Genomic DNA, 19,525 nt, shown 5'->3' on the forward strand with positions numbered 1-19,525 from the left:
GATAAGTAAGTTAACTTAAAAATAATTTAAGGAAGGATCCAAAAAGGTGCTCTTAGAAGAAGCCAACAACCAACTTAGCCGGGTTTTTGTATTATAAATAAATAAATAAATATACTACTGACGGCGATACACACATCACTATCTAGCCCCAACGTAAGCGCAGCTTGTGTTATGGGTAAGATGGCCGATGAATATTTAATGAATAATATAAAGAAATACTTATAATATACATATAAACACATAAAAACATTCAAATTCATCACACAAACATTTTCCAGTTGTGGGAATTGAACCCACGGCCTTGGACGTAAAAGGCATCGTCGCTGCCCATTGCGCCAATCGGCCGTCTAATTATGGCCTTCTCACAGACAATTTATACTCAGCTATGAAGTTAGAGCAGCTAATTCCCCAGCTTTTTAATCGTTTATGCAAACCCTTATATTATAATAGGATATTACTATAAATAAATAAATAAATATACTACGACAATACACACACCGCCATCTAGTCCCAAAGTAAGCGTAGCTTGTGTAATGGGAACTAAGATAAATGATTAATATTTTTATGAATAATATACATAAATACTTATAATATACATATAAACACCCAGACACTGACCAACAATCATGTTCTTCACACAAACATTTTCCAGTTGTAGGAATTGAACCCACGGCCTTGGACTGAGAAAGCAAGATCGCTGCCCACTGCGCCAATCGGCCGTCTATAAGACTACGTTTTATATAAACTTTGAATTTATTGAGACATACAGTATGTTAACGCATCTTTACACACCGAATAACATAAAAACTTAAAATTGAATAGTCGTAGATAAAAAAATGCGTGCTTATTTCTAAAGAGCGATTTCTGATAGACCATTCTATTTTCAAATTCAAATTCAAATTCAAAATTTCTTTATTCATGTAGGCCTATCACAGGCACTTATGAAGCGTTCATACATAATTGTTTACATAATTGTAACGGGATGGTGATAACTTCGTTCGCCAACTTAAATCTAAAGCTACGAGGGTTCCAAACGCGCCCTGGGCTAAGAAGAGCCCACAACAAACTTAGCCGGGTAAATTTATTTTTTTGTTATCACCATCTTCCAGTAAATTTAAATTAAGCTATGAAGCTAGAGCAATTCACACCCAAGCTTTTTTATCGTTTAAATAATCCTTAATGTTATAATAGGATTTTTCTGTAAGCTTACGTTTTATATAAACTTTGAACTTATTGAGAGACAACTCAAAGATTTCATTTGGTAATTTGTTATAAAATAATATACAATTGCCCTTGAATGAATTTGCAATTTTGTGTAGCCTAGTAAACTGCACAACGAGTTTATTTTTGCTTCTAATATTTATATTGTTACAGTGCATTTTCTTTTTAAATTTTGATATATTTTTATGGACATAAATTAAATTTTCATATATGTACTGACTATGCACCGTCATTATTTTAACTTCTTTAAATTTATCCCTTAATCACTCTCTTGGGCCCATTTTATATATCGCACGAACAGCCCTTTTCTGCAGGACGAAAATAGAATCTATATCAGCAGCATTACCCCATAATAAAATGCCATATGACATAATGCTGTGAAAATAACTAAAATAAACAAGCCTAGCAGTTTCTATGTTTGTCATATGACGAATCTTTTTTACCGCGTATGCTGCAGAACTAAGTCTGTTCGCTAAATTATTTATATGTGGGCCCCATTGAAGCTTAGCATCTAAATCATTCATCACATTCAATCATTTTCTTAGGTTTGATCAATGGTAGGTATACATTATAGACATCTATAAAAACCTGTCTAAGTAATGCAAACAGCTTGTATTAACAATCGATTTCTACTAAAAGTCTTATTAAAAATCGAATCCGTTTATTTCATTAGGATTATTATAACTGTACTTCATGATCCAATCCAAATTGTATAGGAATCGTATTATGTTAACTAAAATTATTATCACACATTTGTGTAAGAAAAAAATGTTACATTTACATTATTGTGTCATAAATTTTAAAATAAAATTACGTATCTCTTCAAAAATTGCAGAATAACTCATCATCGTCAGGTTACGTAATTCTCAAAAAATCCTTCAAAAAAGAAAGCTGTGTCACAATAGGGGTCATCAGCACAATTAACAGTGCCGTCATACAACATGATGTTACGTGCATCATGTTATATATATAAATATTTGTGACACACAACCGGCCACGGCTTCCTTTACCTAAAAAATTAAAGAAATTTCTCTTCACATGATCCCCTATATCCGGCTCACATCCGTACGCTTTTCCTTTTAAGTAAACATTGCATTACAACCATATATTATTAACAATACAAAACCACTCTTATCTCCAAGCAACACGAGTGTTAGTAATGGGAAAATTATTTAGCAGCAATGTGTGAAAACCTCAAAAGATGCAAACTTAAATGAAATGTATACGAAAATGAACCTTATGATAACGAGAAAAGAGATTACGATAAATTAGCGAGAAGAAAAAAAAGTTGGTAAGATTAAAGAGCTTGCGATATACTGCTTTGAATTACAGTTTTATCATTCGATTATAGACACTATGTTTTTGATATAAGAGGCAGTGATGAGAAAAATTTAACTCGTGAAGAGAAAAATTATGTTGGGGATAATTTGTGAAATGAAAGGGGGGGAGGTCGCATAAAACAGAAGAGACGCGAAAAGGCATCAGCCCTCCGGCGACAGCGGCGAAAGTGGAATGACTAATGTTCACATAAGGTCAAGTAATATGGAGGCGGAGTGAAAAAGCATATAATTTTGGAAATCACGTTTGCATGGAAAGTTGATGATGTAACGCATAACAAAAATTTATGCAAAATATCTCGCTTGCTGTTTAAATTTTATTATTAATAAGCTCCAGAAATTTAAATTACTGCATTGATTTTAGTAAGAATGCATTGAATTTACTATATATACAACAATAAGTTACTGTAAACGTTTTAAAGAAGATAACTGTTAGAAGTTTTAAAATTTACCCAATTCATTGAGTTTTAATAACATTTTTGGTGATTTTATCTCTCCTATGAGAAAGGGCAAATATGTTCATCAAATCTCAACTCAGTTTATGGAACACTACGTCTACTAGTAATCTTTCCTAGCATAATTTTATTATCATTTTAAATCAGGACTATAGATAGATACAATTAATTTACAAAGTTACAGAGTTCGTTGTTTTCAAATGCTGAAGTTTACTGACCTCTGACAACAGATGCCATTAAAAACCACAACTAAACAAGTCAATGAAGTAAAAACAATGACACACTAAATGTAAAACGAGAAAATGTTACATCATCATTGAAACAAAACTTTTACTAAAGACAAACCGGACGCATAAGAAAAAAATTTGTATTGTCGACTTTCACTTTTAACTTATCCAAGTACCAAAGGACTTAAACCGAATTGTGAAATAGAAGATATCGAACCCTATCGAGTAAAAAATAAAGACGATGTTTTCGTAAAGATAAATGGAAATTTAGACTGGTCGGAAGAAGACACGAGCAGGTTCTTAGACAATGAACAGGTCAAAGGCCTTTACGTTGTTCCTAATGGTATATTAGGTTATAGTTTGTGAAAACAACTTTATTTGTTATTCTTATATGAAAATTGAGCGTGTAGTAATGGTAGTTAAAAAGTTTATCGACAATATTATATTCGAAGCTATCGATTGTTAGAAGTTGTTACGGGATACGGCTAAACTTTACAAATACATTATCTAACAGTAGTTAAATTAATAATGGCTATTATCCATTATTTAAAATAAATAAAAATAAATAATGGATAGCAAACATTATTACGCTTAATTTATTTTAAATAATGTGAATATGAATGTGGGTTGCAGATTAAAGGGCAGCTATTTTGTTAAGCGAAGAAATTTATTTTCACCCTTAACAAGAAAATGTCTTTTGTTTAAACTTATGATATGTTCTTATTGAATAAATCTAAATCTGAATGTTTAAATCTTTATAAAAAAAAAATTGTATTATTTTAATAGTATTGTAATTATTTTATCTTATTGGGATAAGGTAATTCATCATTCTACGGGATGATTCGTCTGCGTGCCTCTCTAGATCTGTGCAGCGGTTAAAATGACTTGATACTCCGCGAAAAGCAAGAGAATCTGTATGGTGTCTGTTTTTCAACACCAAACAGATCCTCGGCAATGTACCCTCTACGCACGTTTCGCATCTTCAGGAGATGACTTTACGAATGAGTATAATTGTTAAAAAATAATTGTTGTAAATAATAAATTACACCAAACAGATTCTCCTGCTTTTCACGGAGTATAGCAAATTAAACTTAATTTTCATAATATATTATGGGATTGCGAATAGTAGGAGCCTGCTTCTATCCAATATGCTATAATCACATACAGAGAACCTCTGTAATTCAATAACAAATACATGCCCATACTTGATGCTTATTCCTAGATTAACCGTCTCCTCGGTCCTCCAGCCTCCTTGGTCAACAGGATATATTAAGCATATTCTACATCATTACAATTAAATTGGAAATGGTGGATAAGGAGTACCGAAAACGTTGCAAATTTCTAAAAAAATGTTTTATTTTGGCGTTTAAATTAGTTTCCGTACTATGGATGCAATTTGAAACACAACATGGTATTGACTATTAACAAATACTTAGATCCAACATCGACATAACTCAATGAGTCTCGAAGCTAGAACCAATGAAAGTCTGGGTCACATGAGGGTGGTGTTTATTTTAACATAAGTTCCTGTTAATACAACCCATAACTGACCCAGCGATGGGCACTGGTCAGAATGAGATAGGCTACAGTAACACGCTTTTGAGAACACAATGGAGAACTCTCAGTATTTACTGAGAATTCCTCACTAAGTATTCCTTCATTGTTAAAGCGAGTGGTGCATCCATAGTACGGTAACCAATTCAAACACCAACTCCTGAGAATCCAACTGGTACTTAGCCGATTTTAAGGAGGCCGAAAGACCGAAGTGTCACCGCTTTTTTAGCAAAGTACTAGTGGTTTCTGTCCGTTTTGATGGGCTTTTTGCAAATCCTTCCCAGATTTACTTCAAAGGTATAGATATTATCGCGCATTTAGACAGCCAGTTATGTACCCTGATTGCATAAGCTGCCGTAACATGTAAATTGCACTCTCACATCATGGCATATAACTACACCACGAATTTTCACCTCATTGTTACCGTTGTCCAGACGTGGGAACACCCCGTGACGGCGGAACAATGGCAAAGTTCACTCGTACATAACAAGAAAAGTCTATAAAACAGACCAGGTTTTGTTACAATAAAGTATACGTAATACCTGAATTGAGCTAAACAGTGGTGCCTTTAAAACACTACCGATAATATGTAGATGAGTTCTTATTAGCTGGAATTATTGAAACGGAAAAAATGATACGTAAATTTTCATTGAAATTTACGCTTCTCATAATTTTGGCAGTGATTGTCGAAATAATACCTATACAGTTGCAAATAAAAAATGGGGCGAAATTTAAAAGGAGCAACGAAGAAGGATCGCAGTTGAATGAGTGTTTAAGTGTTTCTGATCGTTCAGAAGTGGGTGTGTGCTTTGGCAAAGAACTACTGAACAAACTGAATGATTATGATGAAACTGATTCGTTCAGTTTGGTTACCGGAGTGTCTTTTGTTCGAGACGAGAAACTGCCCAGAGACATCGGTAATTTTCTGGATAAAGACCCTATGGATTTTCGGTAAACAATATTTTTAAATATAGTTTTTCTGTTACCCGCGTTTATTTTAATTTTTTTTATGTCCCGTTTGAACCGGTTATTTACTGGGATAAGTAGCCTTACGCTCAGTATGTTCAACTACCTCTCTGCTGAAAATCATGATTTGTTTTTTATTTAGCATGAAGGAAGGACGAACCAAAAAAACAAAGAAATACACTTTTGCATTTATAATCTCAGTTAGGATTAATATCTGTCCACGGGCTCAAAAGTAAAAATAGCGACTGCTTAATCGTTTGCTTACGTCCAATTTCACAGTTAAAACAGAATGCGATCTGGTAAGCTTAGCTCAGTTTACGCATTAAATTGGGTTCAGGGCTATAGTTTTAAAAACGTGATTTTAATAAATTAGGTTTCTAAAATAATTGGTATAATTAGCCGATATCTCGGTAGTGTATTTCTTCTAAACCAATAGTACTACAAAGAGACAATCTAAACATTACAAAAGTGCTTAGAATAACTAAATTTAAAATTTGAGGGAGGTTAGATGCAGGTTAAATACGCGGTTTCAGATCCCAATCTAGGTTCAATACTAAAAGTAATAATGCTATAAAAAAACTAAATTCAACCAAAATTTCTAGGTCTATAATAGAGGATGCCAGTAGCTTAATTTCCAAGCGCTCATTACATTGGGATCTTGGAAAGTTCTACCCAGGTCTGGTCATGAGGATCGGACCAACTCTCGCTAATGGAATCCTCGAATTTGTGATTGACCCTAGAGCTAAAGACAGATCTTTTGTGCACGGCAAGATGACTACGGGTAAGTAAGTGTTAAGTAAATATCAACTAAGCAACCGTAGTGGACTTTGGCCTAAACCATCTCATTGTGGGAAGAGACCTGTGCCCTGTTGTGGGCCGGTAATGTTTTGATATGATGATCAGCCTATGAGCATCCCAATGCTGGGCAAAGGCCGTCGTTTATAGAGGAGGGGCGCAAACCCACCACGTTGCTTAAATATATACTTTACTGGCCTTTATATTTAAGTGAAAATAACCATAACGCACCGTCAATTTCAAACCGATACAGAGAATGTTTAACAGTAAACCTTAACCTTTCTTGGTTAGACCCGAGAATCGAACCCCAGACCTCGTGATCAGTAGTTGAACATGCTAACCAATATAGCAACGAGGTATTGATCATTAATAAAGGTCTATTGTCCATATTATTATTATTAGGTCGTATTTAAAAATTTACATTAGCCTTAGTTCCGAACTTATAACTTATCTATAGAACTAAGAAAACCAAACAGTTTATTTACTGTGCTATAGAAATTAATTGAGTTTGAAAATATTTTTTTAAACTTATACTTTTCTTAATAAGTGCCATCTGACGTTGTGCGCAAGAACTACTTTCTCAGATGAAAGTCAAGGCTGCTGTAGCATTGAACTTGGCATTGCGCGCCATCTTTTGTGGATGCTCGGAACTAGCACGTTAGTTTCGAATAGGCTGTTATTATTATTTAGGTACCTATAAATGGTTTTGGCTGTCTGGGACTGAGTTCCACCCCGGCACGTACCTCTGACTTCGAAGTCTCTCTCTCTCTACGTCGTGTTCCTCATTGCTGAGGGTCGTGACCCCTTTCACTTACAACCTTTCGGACGATTTTGTGCCATTTGATTTTCTGACTTAGAAGTACGTGCTGTTTAAGCTTTAATGGTGAAGAAAAACATCGTGGGGAAGCCATGAATGTTGCCCCACGATGTTCTTTTTCACCGCAGGACACCTGCATACTTGAGAGTTATCCATAATGATCACAAAGGCCTGTAAAGTCTACTAATCCGCGCTACGACAGCGTGGTGCCCAGTGCCCAATAGTGGGCCGGTAATGAGATAGTGATGATATTATTTGTTTTGCTTTTTTTTGCCGAAAATCAGCGGCATGTATTGTATGTGTTTACAATGCGTGGAATATGCTTAACAATACAACCTTTCAGTTTGGTGCTAAAACAATATGTCCTAATATTAATATAAGATTTACTGCTTGTAACACTGTATATGTATAACGAAAGAACATACATTTATTATATGACATCTGGTTGCCGCAGTGGGCAGCGACCCTGCTTTCCAAGGCCGTAGGTTATTCCTACAACTGGGAAATGTTTGCGTGGATGTTCTTCAGTGTCTGGGTGTTTATCTGTATATTTTAAATATAATATTCATAAAAATATTCAAAAGCTATCTTAGTACCCATAACACAAGCTACGCTTACTTTGGGGCTAGATGGTGATGTGTGTATTGTCGTAGTATATATTATATATGTTTTTTTCAGGTCGCCTGTTAACCCGTAATTTACTGTTACCATTCCTTCTTGGTATCAAGTTCCATATAACAACGTTATTGCCCCTGTTACTTGGGCTGCTGCTGTTGGCAAGCAAGAAGGCTTTTTTGTTAGCAAAATTGGCAGTTTTCGCTGTGACACTATTTACTACTCGAGGGACAAGTTATGGCGGGCAGAATATTTTTGAAAACTTCTTAAGCCCCAGTTCATCTTATCTTTCTTCTTCGCATGAACACACTGGATATAATCACGGCCACCATGGCAATTCTGGAGGTAATTTTTAAACTATTAATTTAGCCCTTGACTGCAATTTTTTCGGTTTGATTTTAGGTCCATAATAAAAAGAATAAGTGATATCAGGCCTGTACGTAAATGATATAGTTCATTGTTCTCTTTTAACCCATACGCCATTATAAACTTTTTAGAAATTTATAATCAGGATTTTATGATAAGACTCGCCTTACATGATGACTATGACAACAGTTTAAATAATAATATAATAATAATACTTATTTATTTGCCAAATTGTGGGTACATAACAAGTAAACATTTAACTAAACAGTCCTTTCACAATCGACTGTCACAGACAGTATGCAATTGTTTTAAAAAATTAAAAATAAATTTAAAATTACATTACAATTTTAAGATTTAAAATTACAAATTTTGTTTTACAGTTACAAAAGTCAATTAAGTAGGTATATTGCTGTCACTAAGATATTATTTTACACTATTAGAGTTTTATTTGTTGAGATTTTAAAAATTGCTCGCTTAAATAAAGAGTGTGACAACTTTGAACTCGAGGTAAATACAATTGTCTAGACAACGTGTCGATAGTTTATAGGTTCCTTACCATTGAAGCCAAAAGATCCTTCAACCCCCCGCCCCTCCACAAACAGATTCCTCTGTATCTTTTCTGTGCTATGACAATTAATTCTCCGGTCACAGGTCACATTACTTCATGCAGTTGTAGTGTAACAAAACCCACATCCGACTATTTTGGAAACATAGGATTGTAACGTAAAAAATTTAAATTACTATCGCTTAGTGAGTACGTACAGTAAACTTAAATAATGTCCTGAGCTGATTTAATAATATAATTAATATTTCCTATACCTATTTCATAATTACTAATGAACATATATTAGCCATAACAAAATAATACTGACTATCTCTGCCTAAGAGGTTATATTAGTAGTCTCAACCGATAAACAATATTAATATTTCTAATATTTCACAATTACTAATTAAATTAATTATGCGGCTTTAGTTAATAACAAAATATTAATATTTAAAAAAATCTTTTTCTATTTTGTAGAAGGCTTTTCTATAAGATTGGCTATTTTAATTTTTACTGTTTCTATTAACCATCGATTATCTATTATTACATTATATACTACTAGGCTTCGCGCGGGCTGAATTAAATTTGGTTTTTTTGTTATATTAAAAACTACTTTGTATTACTTACTTTTATGTAAGCATTTTTAAGTTCTACAACTTATCTCTACAACTCAATCATTTTTCTCACATCATTAGGGCAGCGTTTGCAAGGAAGGTTGTCGTTCGTCCGTTTTTCCCGACATAGTAGTTTGTCGTAGTTTACAAATCAGTCCTTTTATTTCAGCTTAATATATAGTGACACTAAAAAAATTTACTGGTAAGAGAATGATCAAAATTGGTTCAGCAGATCCAAAAATACCCCCTACAACCGCAAAAGATATACCTCTTTAATATACATAATTAGTATAGATAACTTATAAAAGACACCAAAATATAGGTAAAACAAGTAAAGTCCTTCTGTATTTTTTTGTTGGTGTTCTAAGCCTAAGTTAGGTTTAACTTCTACACACACGCTATGTATTAGATCTGTGATGAAAAACCATAAAAACCAAATAAAAACGAAATGTAAAAACTTCAGCTATCAAGCTAGATAATGTCACTTGCTCAATGTGAACCAGCATTCATGTATATTATGAACTACAATTCTTAAATATAGTTCAACGGGTACGTACCACGACAATATTTTTGGATTTGTCGATATTTCGACCCAGTTGCATGGACCGTGGTATTATCGTGGTATGTACCCGTTGAACTATATTTAAGAAATGTTGATTAACCAAGAAAATTTTGGTTTCAAATCTTAAGTACTACAATGTTTAAATTATTTGACATTTCAGGTTACTATCGTGATCAAAAACATTACAACTATCACAGCGATCACGGACACAATGATTATATTGATCACGGTGATCATCACTATTATAAAGAAAAATCAGACGAAGTACAAACAACGGCATCGCCTATAACCCCGGATGAGTTAAGAGATAGACTAGAAAGATTATTTATCACCAACAAAGACCACGGAAACGATCAAAGAGATGACGGTAAGGTTATAAACGCGAGGAACTACCAATGGACACCGATCAGCTCTGGATGAGATGTGATTTATCTAAAACATTCATTTGACATGATTTTAACAGAACTAGGTTAAATCCAGTCACGTTGCGCTGTAGCTTAGATCTGATATTAATTCTAAACACTCTCAATTGAGTCCGATTATGAATTTAGAGATACGAAGTATATAAAAACAATATTGTAAGAATTTTAAGGTAATTCATTAATAAATTTTTGACTCGGGTAAATTCAAATTCAAAATTTTTTAATCATGTAGACCTTATCACATGCTATTATGAAGCGTTCATACATTTAACATGTTTACACAAACGTTAGTGATGGTGCATTCAACTTAAAACTAAGGCTAGGGTATTCTGACAGTATTTAGTAACAGAAAAGTGGATGTCAATCTTCATACCTGTTCTATTTCTTAGTTACTAAAGTACATAAAAAATTGTTTTACGCGATGACGTATTTCTTAGTTACTAAAGTACATAAAAAATTGTTTTACGCGATGACGGTAAGCCCCCTGTCTAGTGTAACAGCGCATTTTGTAATATTATGTTTGGTATAGAAAAAAAATCTCCGTAAACATTTCAGCTTCTCACACATACATTTTGGTTCTGTTATAATTATCTACCAAATAAATTTTAGTTATAATTCTTGATACGGACGCTGCACATCATTTGCCTTCTTTTGCACCATTTATCACCGCATCTGAAAGGTCTTTCTAGTCAATGAGTCAGAAAAGTATTGCGCCTTCAAGTACACGAAAATCACAAATTGTTATTTTTTTCCACATCATCGTAATTTGTGTATTTTAATTAATTTTATTAATAAAATTTTATGAAAATTACCTGTGTTTTATTAATAAGTAGCCGTTTCACTCGACTTTGCTCGTGATATTCGTGTCAAGACGTATCTCATGTTCTAGGGAACAAACTACCTTCTTAAATTGTTAAAATGTAAAAAGTTGATGTTGCAAAAGAGCAACTGGTGAGTTTCTTGCCGGCTTTTTCTCGTTGCCTGCCTTCCAAATTGGTGGTAGAGTCACTACAAACAGACAGTCTTCACGTTTCAAAAGTGCTTGTATTAGGCCTACTTAAACTACCGTTATACGTTGTTTAATATTATTGTCACCTACATGACCAATTTCAAGCGCAAAGTATTCAGGGATATTATTAAAAGTGTGTTTGCCTGCCATAACTGAAGTTAGGCTATGACATGGACTTAGGTAAAGTTCGGTTACTAAAAGACGCCTATTCACTCTTCAGTTAAAATATTAATATATCATGTAATTCTGCAAAATATAAAAGTTTGTTATGGAAAAAACGGAGAACGACAGATCTTTGTAATGCGTATAAGAAACACGGTAGGTTTATTACCGAAATCTTTGAATCGGAATTAATTTTATTTTTTTATTTATTTATTCAGGACGCTAACAATATATACCATGTAAACTTGTACAATAATTTACACATTCACTTATATGTATATCGATAACAAGTGACCATGACATTCGCAAAATAATAATAATGACATGTAATCACAGCAAAATTAATCATAAAGACAGGAAGGAATAGGTGTTATGGACGTAATGGAGGGCTCACCGATAGGTAAGCGATGAGCTTGTTCTTAAATACCGGGTAAGTGTTGTGAAATATGTCGATGACAGGTAATAATCGTAATATTGCGTTGTATTCAGCACATATGCGGGCGCGAATGTCAGAAAGCAATAAAATTAAACAGTAAATCTGTAACAATAACAGTATTTTCATCGGTATCTTTTAAATCTACACCCACTGCAGTTTTCCTTTTTTATTCCAATGGTACTTCAAGTGTAAAAGGGGCCACCTGTATATTGCCTATGCGATTTTCCGCTCTGAATAACTCGAAACTTCCATTAATTCACTTATTACTCGGCCAGTACTGCCAGTATCCGATAGAAACGTGAAGAGAAATGTGGGAATAAATAAGATTTGATATATCATAATATCATCAGTACGAATTCGGTACTGGTCTTGCTGTATTCTATATACGAAGGCAAGTTTTTAGCTGTGGACTGATATTCTTTAATTTTAAGTGGGTTTTGGGCATACTTATATCCTAAAATAGCGAAGTTAAGCCGGTTCAGAATTTTACGAATTTTAAACGCATATAGTTCGTGGAATGACTTCATAAATTGCATTTCTTTTAGTAGGCCGAAAAATTCATTCTAATCCCGAATGGCTAAGTAACTAAATCTTGCCTCTATAACTATTATTTTAAGGTGTCAGTGATATTGGCAGATTTTTAGCTAATCATACTTATCGAGCTACAGAAAGAAAACTTTTGAATTAGTAGGTTCATAGTGTAGAGTGCATAAAACACAATCATCATCATCATATCAACCCACAAAAGGGCACGGGTCTCCTCCTCCATTGAGAAGGAGTTAAGACCGTAAACCACCACGCTGGCGTAGCGGATTGGTGGACTCCTTTGACACAATCCCTTTGAGAACTCTACTCTCATGCAGAATTCTCACAATGTTTTCCTCCACCATTGAAGCAAGTGATATTTTAATTACTTGAAACGGACATAACTTTGAATAGTTAGAGGTGCGTGCTGGGAGCTAGCACTCGCCCGAAAGTGAAGTAGTTCTACCCCCTGGGCTATTACTGCTTCTCATCAATAAATCACAATGTTAAACCAATAATTTGTGATTTTAAGCCCAAATATTTAAATTGCAATTGAAAATATTACTCGTCTGCTAGAATCTACTTTATCCTTCTATCTACTATCTCCTAAATGCGATAAATGCGAAATTTGCTGCGTAAAAATCAGGACAAATTAGTAAACAATTTTTTAAATTTTATAAATTAGTTTGTCTTCGGAATGATTGGATCTAACTTGTAAAAATTGTTATCAACAAATTGCATCAAAATTAATTCCGCATCTTTAGCACGACTGCTCTCTCAATCTAGGTAAATGATGATGCAGGCTAAGGTGGTAAAGTCGGCTAACCTGTTATGTGTATGGCAGTTATAGTAAATTTATAACCCTATTCTGATTCTAAGCACATCGTACCAGAATACTTAATAACTTTGCGGCATATTTTGTTGGTAGGGAGGTACCTTACTATCAAATAAACAACAGAAATAACAAAATTGCTCTTTTGATTTATCCTATGGGGTGTGAAAAAAAAAACAAGTCAATCTATCAATGTGTAAGAGAAAGACAACACATTATCGCATTTACATAGGTACTAGTGGGTGCCCGCAACTTCGCATGCGTGAATTTTTTTACATCCTGGCAGATAAAGAGATGCTGGATGGAGGTAAATTTTGAGAAAATGTGAAACATGTGTTTCCTTTTATTTTATCTAAAGTACACACATTTTTTTATAGATAGAAGTTAATAGCGGACTTTCAAAGTAACCTTCACCCCTTATTTAGCCCCCTTGCAAAACCAATATAAAAATAATCTTTTCCTATTGAGTACCTAAGTGTTTTAAAACAAACTTGTTGTCAAAATTTCATGTTCATGTCAAAAATGTAGTAGGATCTTAGACCTTATTAAATAAATGTAATCTCATTTAGATAACAGATTGGCTTCAATGGTGCTTACGAAATTGCTTACTGAAAAATATAGTACTAATAAATTCAATTTAGGATTTTAATGATTTTTAATTTTGGGTGCTAGTTAGATTGTGCTATAGATCAGAACTTAAATTAACAATAGAAATTAATAGTTAGGATACAGCCATATATGTAATCTATGGAGTTAATACATCATCTTTTGCCGTTAGATCAATTACCACCGAGTTTTCTTTCGTCTCTAGTACAATGCTCGTGAGTGCCGATTTATAATGAACCACCACTACGTTGCTCGCAATTTTCTTGACTTTCATCGTTTTTTCAATAGCATTATCGCCGGAGTGTTTAGCATCGCGTGAGAAACCTACATGCTCAGCTTCATATTTTGCGTGTTTCCAACATTATGGCAAGCTTTCTCGATATTGTTCTTATAGTAACAGCTTCAGTACAGAATTGGGCTGAGTAACTGGACGGATCTGCTCCAGTTGATGCTTTATTAATGTAATCTATAGTTATAATAAAACTGTAACTGGAAGATTTATTTACATTAAAAACATTTTTTTCGGTTTGTCTGTCTGTTTTTTCGCGTGGCACGCAGAGTCTAATGAACGGATTGAATGCATTTTGAAAATTTCATAGCAGGTTATCTACGTTAGCATCGAAATCCTATAACAGTTCACTGCTGGACTAAAAGGCTCTCACAACAGTTGGGTTTGTCACAAATCACATCATTGGGTTGGTATTCGCAGTAGATGGTAATAGTATCACAGAGGTCGCTGCTGTCTTTTCGTCATATTCCCTTGGTCGCCTCGTTGACTCCCGCGCAAAGAGGAGGTGTGGTGATAACGGTATTTTAATCTGGCGTCATAACAAGGCAATGTCTAGGTTAGTATTCAGGACATTTATCCTAAAAATTAATAAATAAACAAATAAATATACTACGACTATACAAGCATCGCCATCTAGTCCCAAAGTAGGCATAGCTTGTCTCATGGGTACTAAGATAACTGATGGATATTTTTATAAATATAATACACATAAATACTTGTAATATACATAAATACTTGTAATATACATACGAGTATAAACACAGATACAATACACTGAAAATCATTCATGTTCATCATACAAACACCCACAGCCTTGGGCATCAATCTACCAATCAGCAGCGTGGTGTTCTAAGGTCTATATTTTTCTCATTCTGAAACCCGGTTCTCAACGACTATGTACCAACGTGTTTTTAAAGGCGTGTCATCATCATCATATCAACCCATTATCGGCCCACAACCCGTGCCCGGTCTCCTCCCACAATGAGTAGGGGTTAAGGCCGTAATCCACCATGCTGGCCCAGTGCGTATTGATGGACTTCACACCTTTGAGAACATTATTGAGAACTCTCAGGTACGCAGGTTTCCTCACGATGTTTGCTTGTTGTTTTGTTTGATGTTTGTTGAAGCAAGTGATATTTTAATTGCTTAAAACACAAATAACTTGGTAAAGTTAGAGCTGCGTGCTGGGATTCGAACTCGCCTCCCCGAAAGTGAAGTCGAAGTCCTACCCACTGAGCTATCACCGTTTCTATGGCCGTGTAAACTTTACAAATCCGATCTGAACCAGTTTTGTGGACTATAGGCCACAACATGTTAAGAATATAAAAAAATCAGACTCTTCAAGTACTCCCCTTCTCCTTCCTTCTCTTTTTCGACTCTTCTCTATTTTAGAGGAGACACGTGCCCTGTAGTGGGTTGCTTGCTTGGTATTTGAGCGTGCATATTGAGATTCGACTAATGATGACATGCGTTAACAAGGAATATATTACGGTAGTTTCCTGTATTGACATACCGTTCCGGGTAAAAATTATTGTCGTAGACATGACATCGCATCAAAACGCTAACTCGCGTGGTGGTACCGTACCTACTGTCGGTAGAATGGTACTTAATTAAAAACAGCTTCTAATAAACCGAAACTTTGAGGGCCGACTGGCGCAGTGGAAAATGTTTGTGTGATGAACATGATTTTTTTCAGTGTCTGGGTGTTTATCTGTATATTATAAGTATTTGTCCGTATTATATTCATAAAAATTATTCATCAGTTATCTTTGTACCCATAACACAAGCTACGCTTACTTTGGGACTAGATGGTGATGTGTGTATTTGTGGTAGTATTACATACGGGGCCTTGATTATACATTATAAATAATATAACGTAAAATCAAGACCCAGTTCTAGTTAACATTTGTTTCAAAATTGACGTCAAAAATTGCAGTTAATCAGTATAAGGTCCCAGATTCATTAAACGTAATATCCGCCAACGTGCTACGCTCTAAAAGGCCTCCTATGAATGGAGGCCCATAGGGCTATCATGCACGCAATACGACCATTATGTATAACCACTTTCTTGTCTTATTTCAAAAAAATTGGACGAGAAAACAGTAGACATATTAATATTGTCTTTACACTTAGTATTGGGCTAACTTGTTTACGTATGCGATTACTTGGTTACGTGCATTTAGCCATTGTACCGTAACGCTAAATCGCTTGGCACGTGTTGTTCGGTAGGCTGGTAAAGATTGGTGGTGGTCGTCAGCTGCCTCCACCGGGGCCGGTCGGGGGGCCCAGTTCGAATCCCAGCAGGCACCTCTATCTTTTCTAAGTTATGTGCGTTTTAAGCAAATAAAATATCAACTAATTTAACGGTGAAGGAAAACATCTTGAGGAAACCTGCATCCCTGAGAGTTCTCAATAATGTTCTCAAAGGTGTTTGAAGTCCACCAGTCCGCACTAGGCCAGCGTGGTGGACTACGGTCTTAACCCCTTCTCATTGTGGGAGGAGACCCGTGCCCTGTAGTGGACCGGTAATGGGTTGATATGATGATGAGGTATCCAGTGAAATAAATAGGCTTAGAATGATGATACAGCATTTCGTATTAACTTAAATATCCGGTGAATGGACATACTAATAAGAAATTGCCTAGTTGGATTATCTGGTATATTTTAATCGTAATTAAATAATAAAATCACCTAAGCCATTCAGCTGTGAAGAATTCCATACCCAAGCAGCTTGCATGTAAGTATATACTTGAAGTTAATTTTTAAAGATTTATTAATTAAAAACATTGATTTATATATACGGTTTCTATTATACATATACTGACCATGATAAAATTACCAATTAAATTTTCAAAATAAAACAATTTCCGGGTTAAAAATATTTATCGTCTTCCCATCTTCTCTGTTATTAAGAACATTTATGATATATTGTATAATACATTGCATTACATAAAATAATATATACTTATGTAGGTATACAATAATCATCCAATTAGGTGTAATTATACTATAATAATAGTAAAACTAAATACATTATAATATTTTATCAACATAATAATACGTTGTTTTGTTAAATAATTATAAATTATACGTAAACAAAAATAATTTTATGAAAGGTACTCGCGTAACATCCTTGTCTTTTAGCGACATTTTTTATATAAATACAATAATATTAATAAATATATGTAATAGGACCCGGTTAATGTAAATAAATAAATTTTTGATCTTGAACTACTAAGCAGTACCCAATCTAAATTAATTAAATATTATAATTATTAATAACTTCATATAACAATAATCTTAACCTATTTTTACAAAATTGGACATTTGGAATTACAGGAATGGAAAATGCACAGTACCCGTCGACTAGCCTAATCATTATCAAAATAAATATTAACCTAATAATAAATATTAATATTAAATCTAACACAAACATAAAAAAAATTCATTAACAATATTTGGTGCAAACTGATTACATTCAAATCATTTAACGGACATTATACTATATAAAAACCTATAACATTCACATATAACTAGATACACTGAATACTTGTTCATGCGATTAAATATGTTGGTTAAACAAACGTATTTGAAAACGTATTAAGTTAAATAAACCCTTGTCTAAAATAAATTAAGTGTCGTATGAATTAAATAACCTTAAATATACACTGTCTCCTACTTGCGAGTGCAAAGTAGCCTTAAGGCTTCGGAGGTAATAATGAATGGAAATGCCGTGTCGTTGTCTGATTTTGTAAAGGGAGTCGTAAGCGATCTTCTGGGTCTTAGATCTTTAAGGTTACTTCTTTACTGCGTTTTAGCATAGGCTCTGTACGCCCTGTCTTGAGCGGCAGCTTCCTCTTCAACGCTTCGCCTGTAATGGCCACCTGGACCTGTGGTATCGAAGTCATTTCCATAATGGGATGACGAGTATGTATGACTTTGTGATACCTGAGGATGCTTGACGATCTCGTACGTTGTTTTCTCATGCGCTTCTCCTCCAGCCACCAGTTTCTTCAATCCAATAATAGCGGACAAAAGGAGGGCGATCTTACCTATTAACAATGCTTTACCAGCGATCAGAGCGATTGCTTGGAATGCCATGGCCACAAATGTGCCTTTAATCGCAACACCAGCCAATATTGGACCCATCATTTTCTTCAGCTTGCCTCTCGCCTCGTTTAATGATCTGCCAATGTCGACCCCGATGCTCTTGGGTGACAAGATGACCCGATGCGTCTGGATCAGCTTCGATGACGCCAGATTCAATAGTTTGTCAACTTCGTCTGAAGTCAAAGAATTCAAATCGCCTTCTGGTACAGAAGAGGGGAATGCTCTGCCTTGTTCCGCATTCCGTACTAAGGAAACGCCGTCGAAGATCGGCAGCGTCTCCATTCTGGCGGCACGATCTACCAACTTCACTGCTTGGATCTTGAAACACTTGATGATCTCTTGCGACCTCTCACAGTTGTCGTACATCCTTCCGAGGATCTTCATGCCGGCTCCGAAGGTGTTGGCAGAAGCCGTAGCAAGGATGACACAAAAGCACAGGAGTATCCCGCGGGGAACCATCGTGACAAAAAACCGCGGCCGTCCCGTCAGCGTTTGTGTCCAGTCAATGCGGTTGCGTCTATTGAAATGTGTAGAAAACACATGAGCAGTGGCATTTATCTATTTTCACCGGGAACTGCATTTATCTATAAATCTTTCAGAGCGTGCAATCGTTGCATCGTATCGTCGTGCACTGAGGCGTGGATGTGCTCGTTGGGTGCTGTCGCAGTGTGCGGGAGGTGGCCATGTGCTGGTCAAGCGATCTGGTTGAGGATACGGTGCATAATGTCAAGGTCGTTGAGGTTTTAAGGATTTTCTTAAAGTTGCTACATTTCGTTGAAAATTACTTTAGAAAATGTAACAAACTCAACTCAAGCGATCTGGTTAAGGATATTGTGCTAAACGTCAAGGTCGTTGAGATTTTTAGAATTTCCTTAAAGTTGCTAGATTTGGTTAAAAATTACCTTAGAATTCTTACTAATTATAATATTAATAAGAATTCTAAATTCAAATATGTGTTTCTTTGCTTGTTTGTCTTACCTTCACGCCCTCACAAAGCAATTTACCAACTTGATACTTGTAATTGCATAGAGTTAGTTGCAAAGACGGAGAGTAACGTAATC

The 19,525-nt window shown here is 34.9% G+C and overlaps 2 protein-coding genes across 2 annotated transcripts; one reads left to right on the top strand and one right to left on the bottom strand.

Annotated features, from left to right (window-relative positions):
• The first annotated feature begins 5,425 nt into the window (after window positions 1-5,425).
• LOC120634090 lies at window positions 5,426-10,493 on the top strand. The gene is made up of 4 exons (XM_039904483.1): window positions 5,426-5,745; window positions 6,363-6,541; window positions 8,051-8,332; window positions 10,234-10,493. Exons 1-4 carry the CDS (start codon window positions 5,426-5,428, stop codon window positions 10,491-10,493), a joined length of 1,041 nt encoding a protein of 346 aa, XP_039760417.1.
• A 7,444-nt stretch (window positions 10,494-17,937) lies between these two features.
• LOC120634313 lies at window positions 17,938-19,049 on the bottom strand. The gene has a single exon (XM_039904812.1). The coding sequence runs from the start codon at window positions 18,921-18,923 to the stop codon at window positions 18,159-18,161; it is 765 nt and encodes a 254-aa protein (XP_039760746.1). The 5' UTR covers window positions 18,924-19,049; the 3' UTR covers window positions 17,938-18,158.
• Between the last annotated feature and the right edge of the window lie 476 nt (window positions 19,050-19,525).

This window comes from Pararge aegeria, chromosome 23, assembly GCF_905163445.1.
Source record: "Pararge aegeria chromosome 23, ilParAegt1.1, whole genome shotgun sequence".
NCBI lineage: Eukaryota > Metazoa > Arthropoda > Insecta > Lepidoptera > Nymphalidae > Pararge > Pararge aegeria.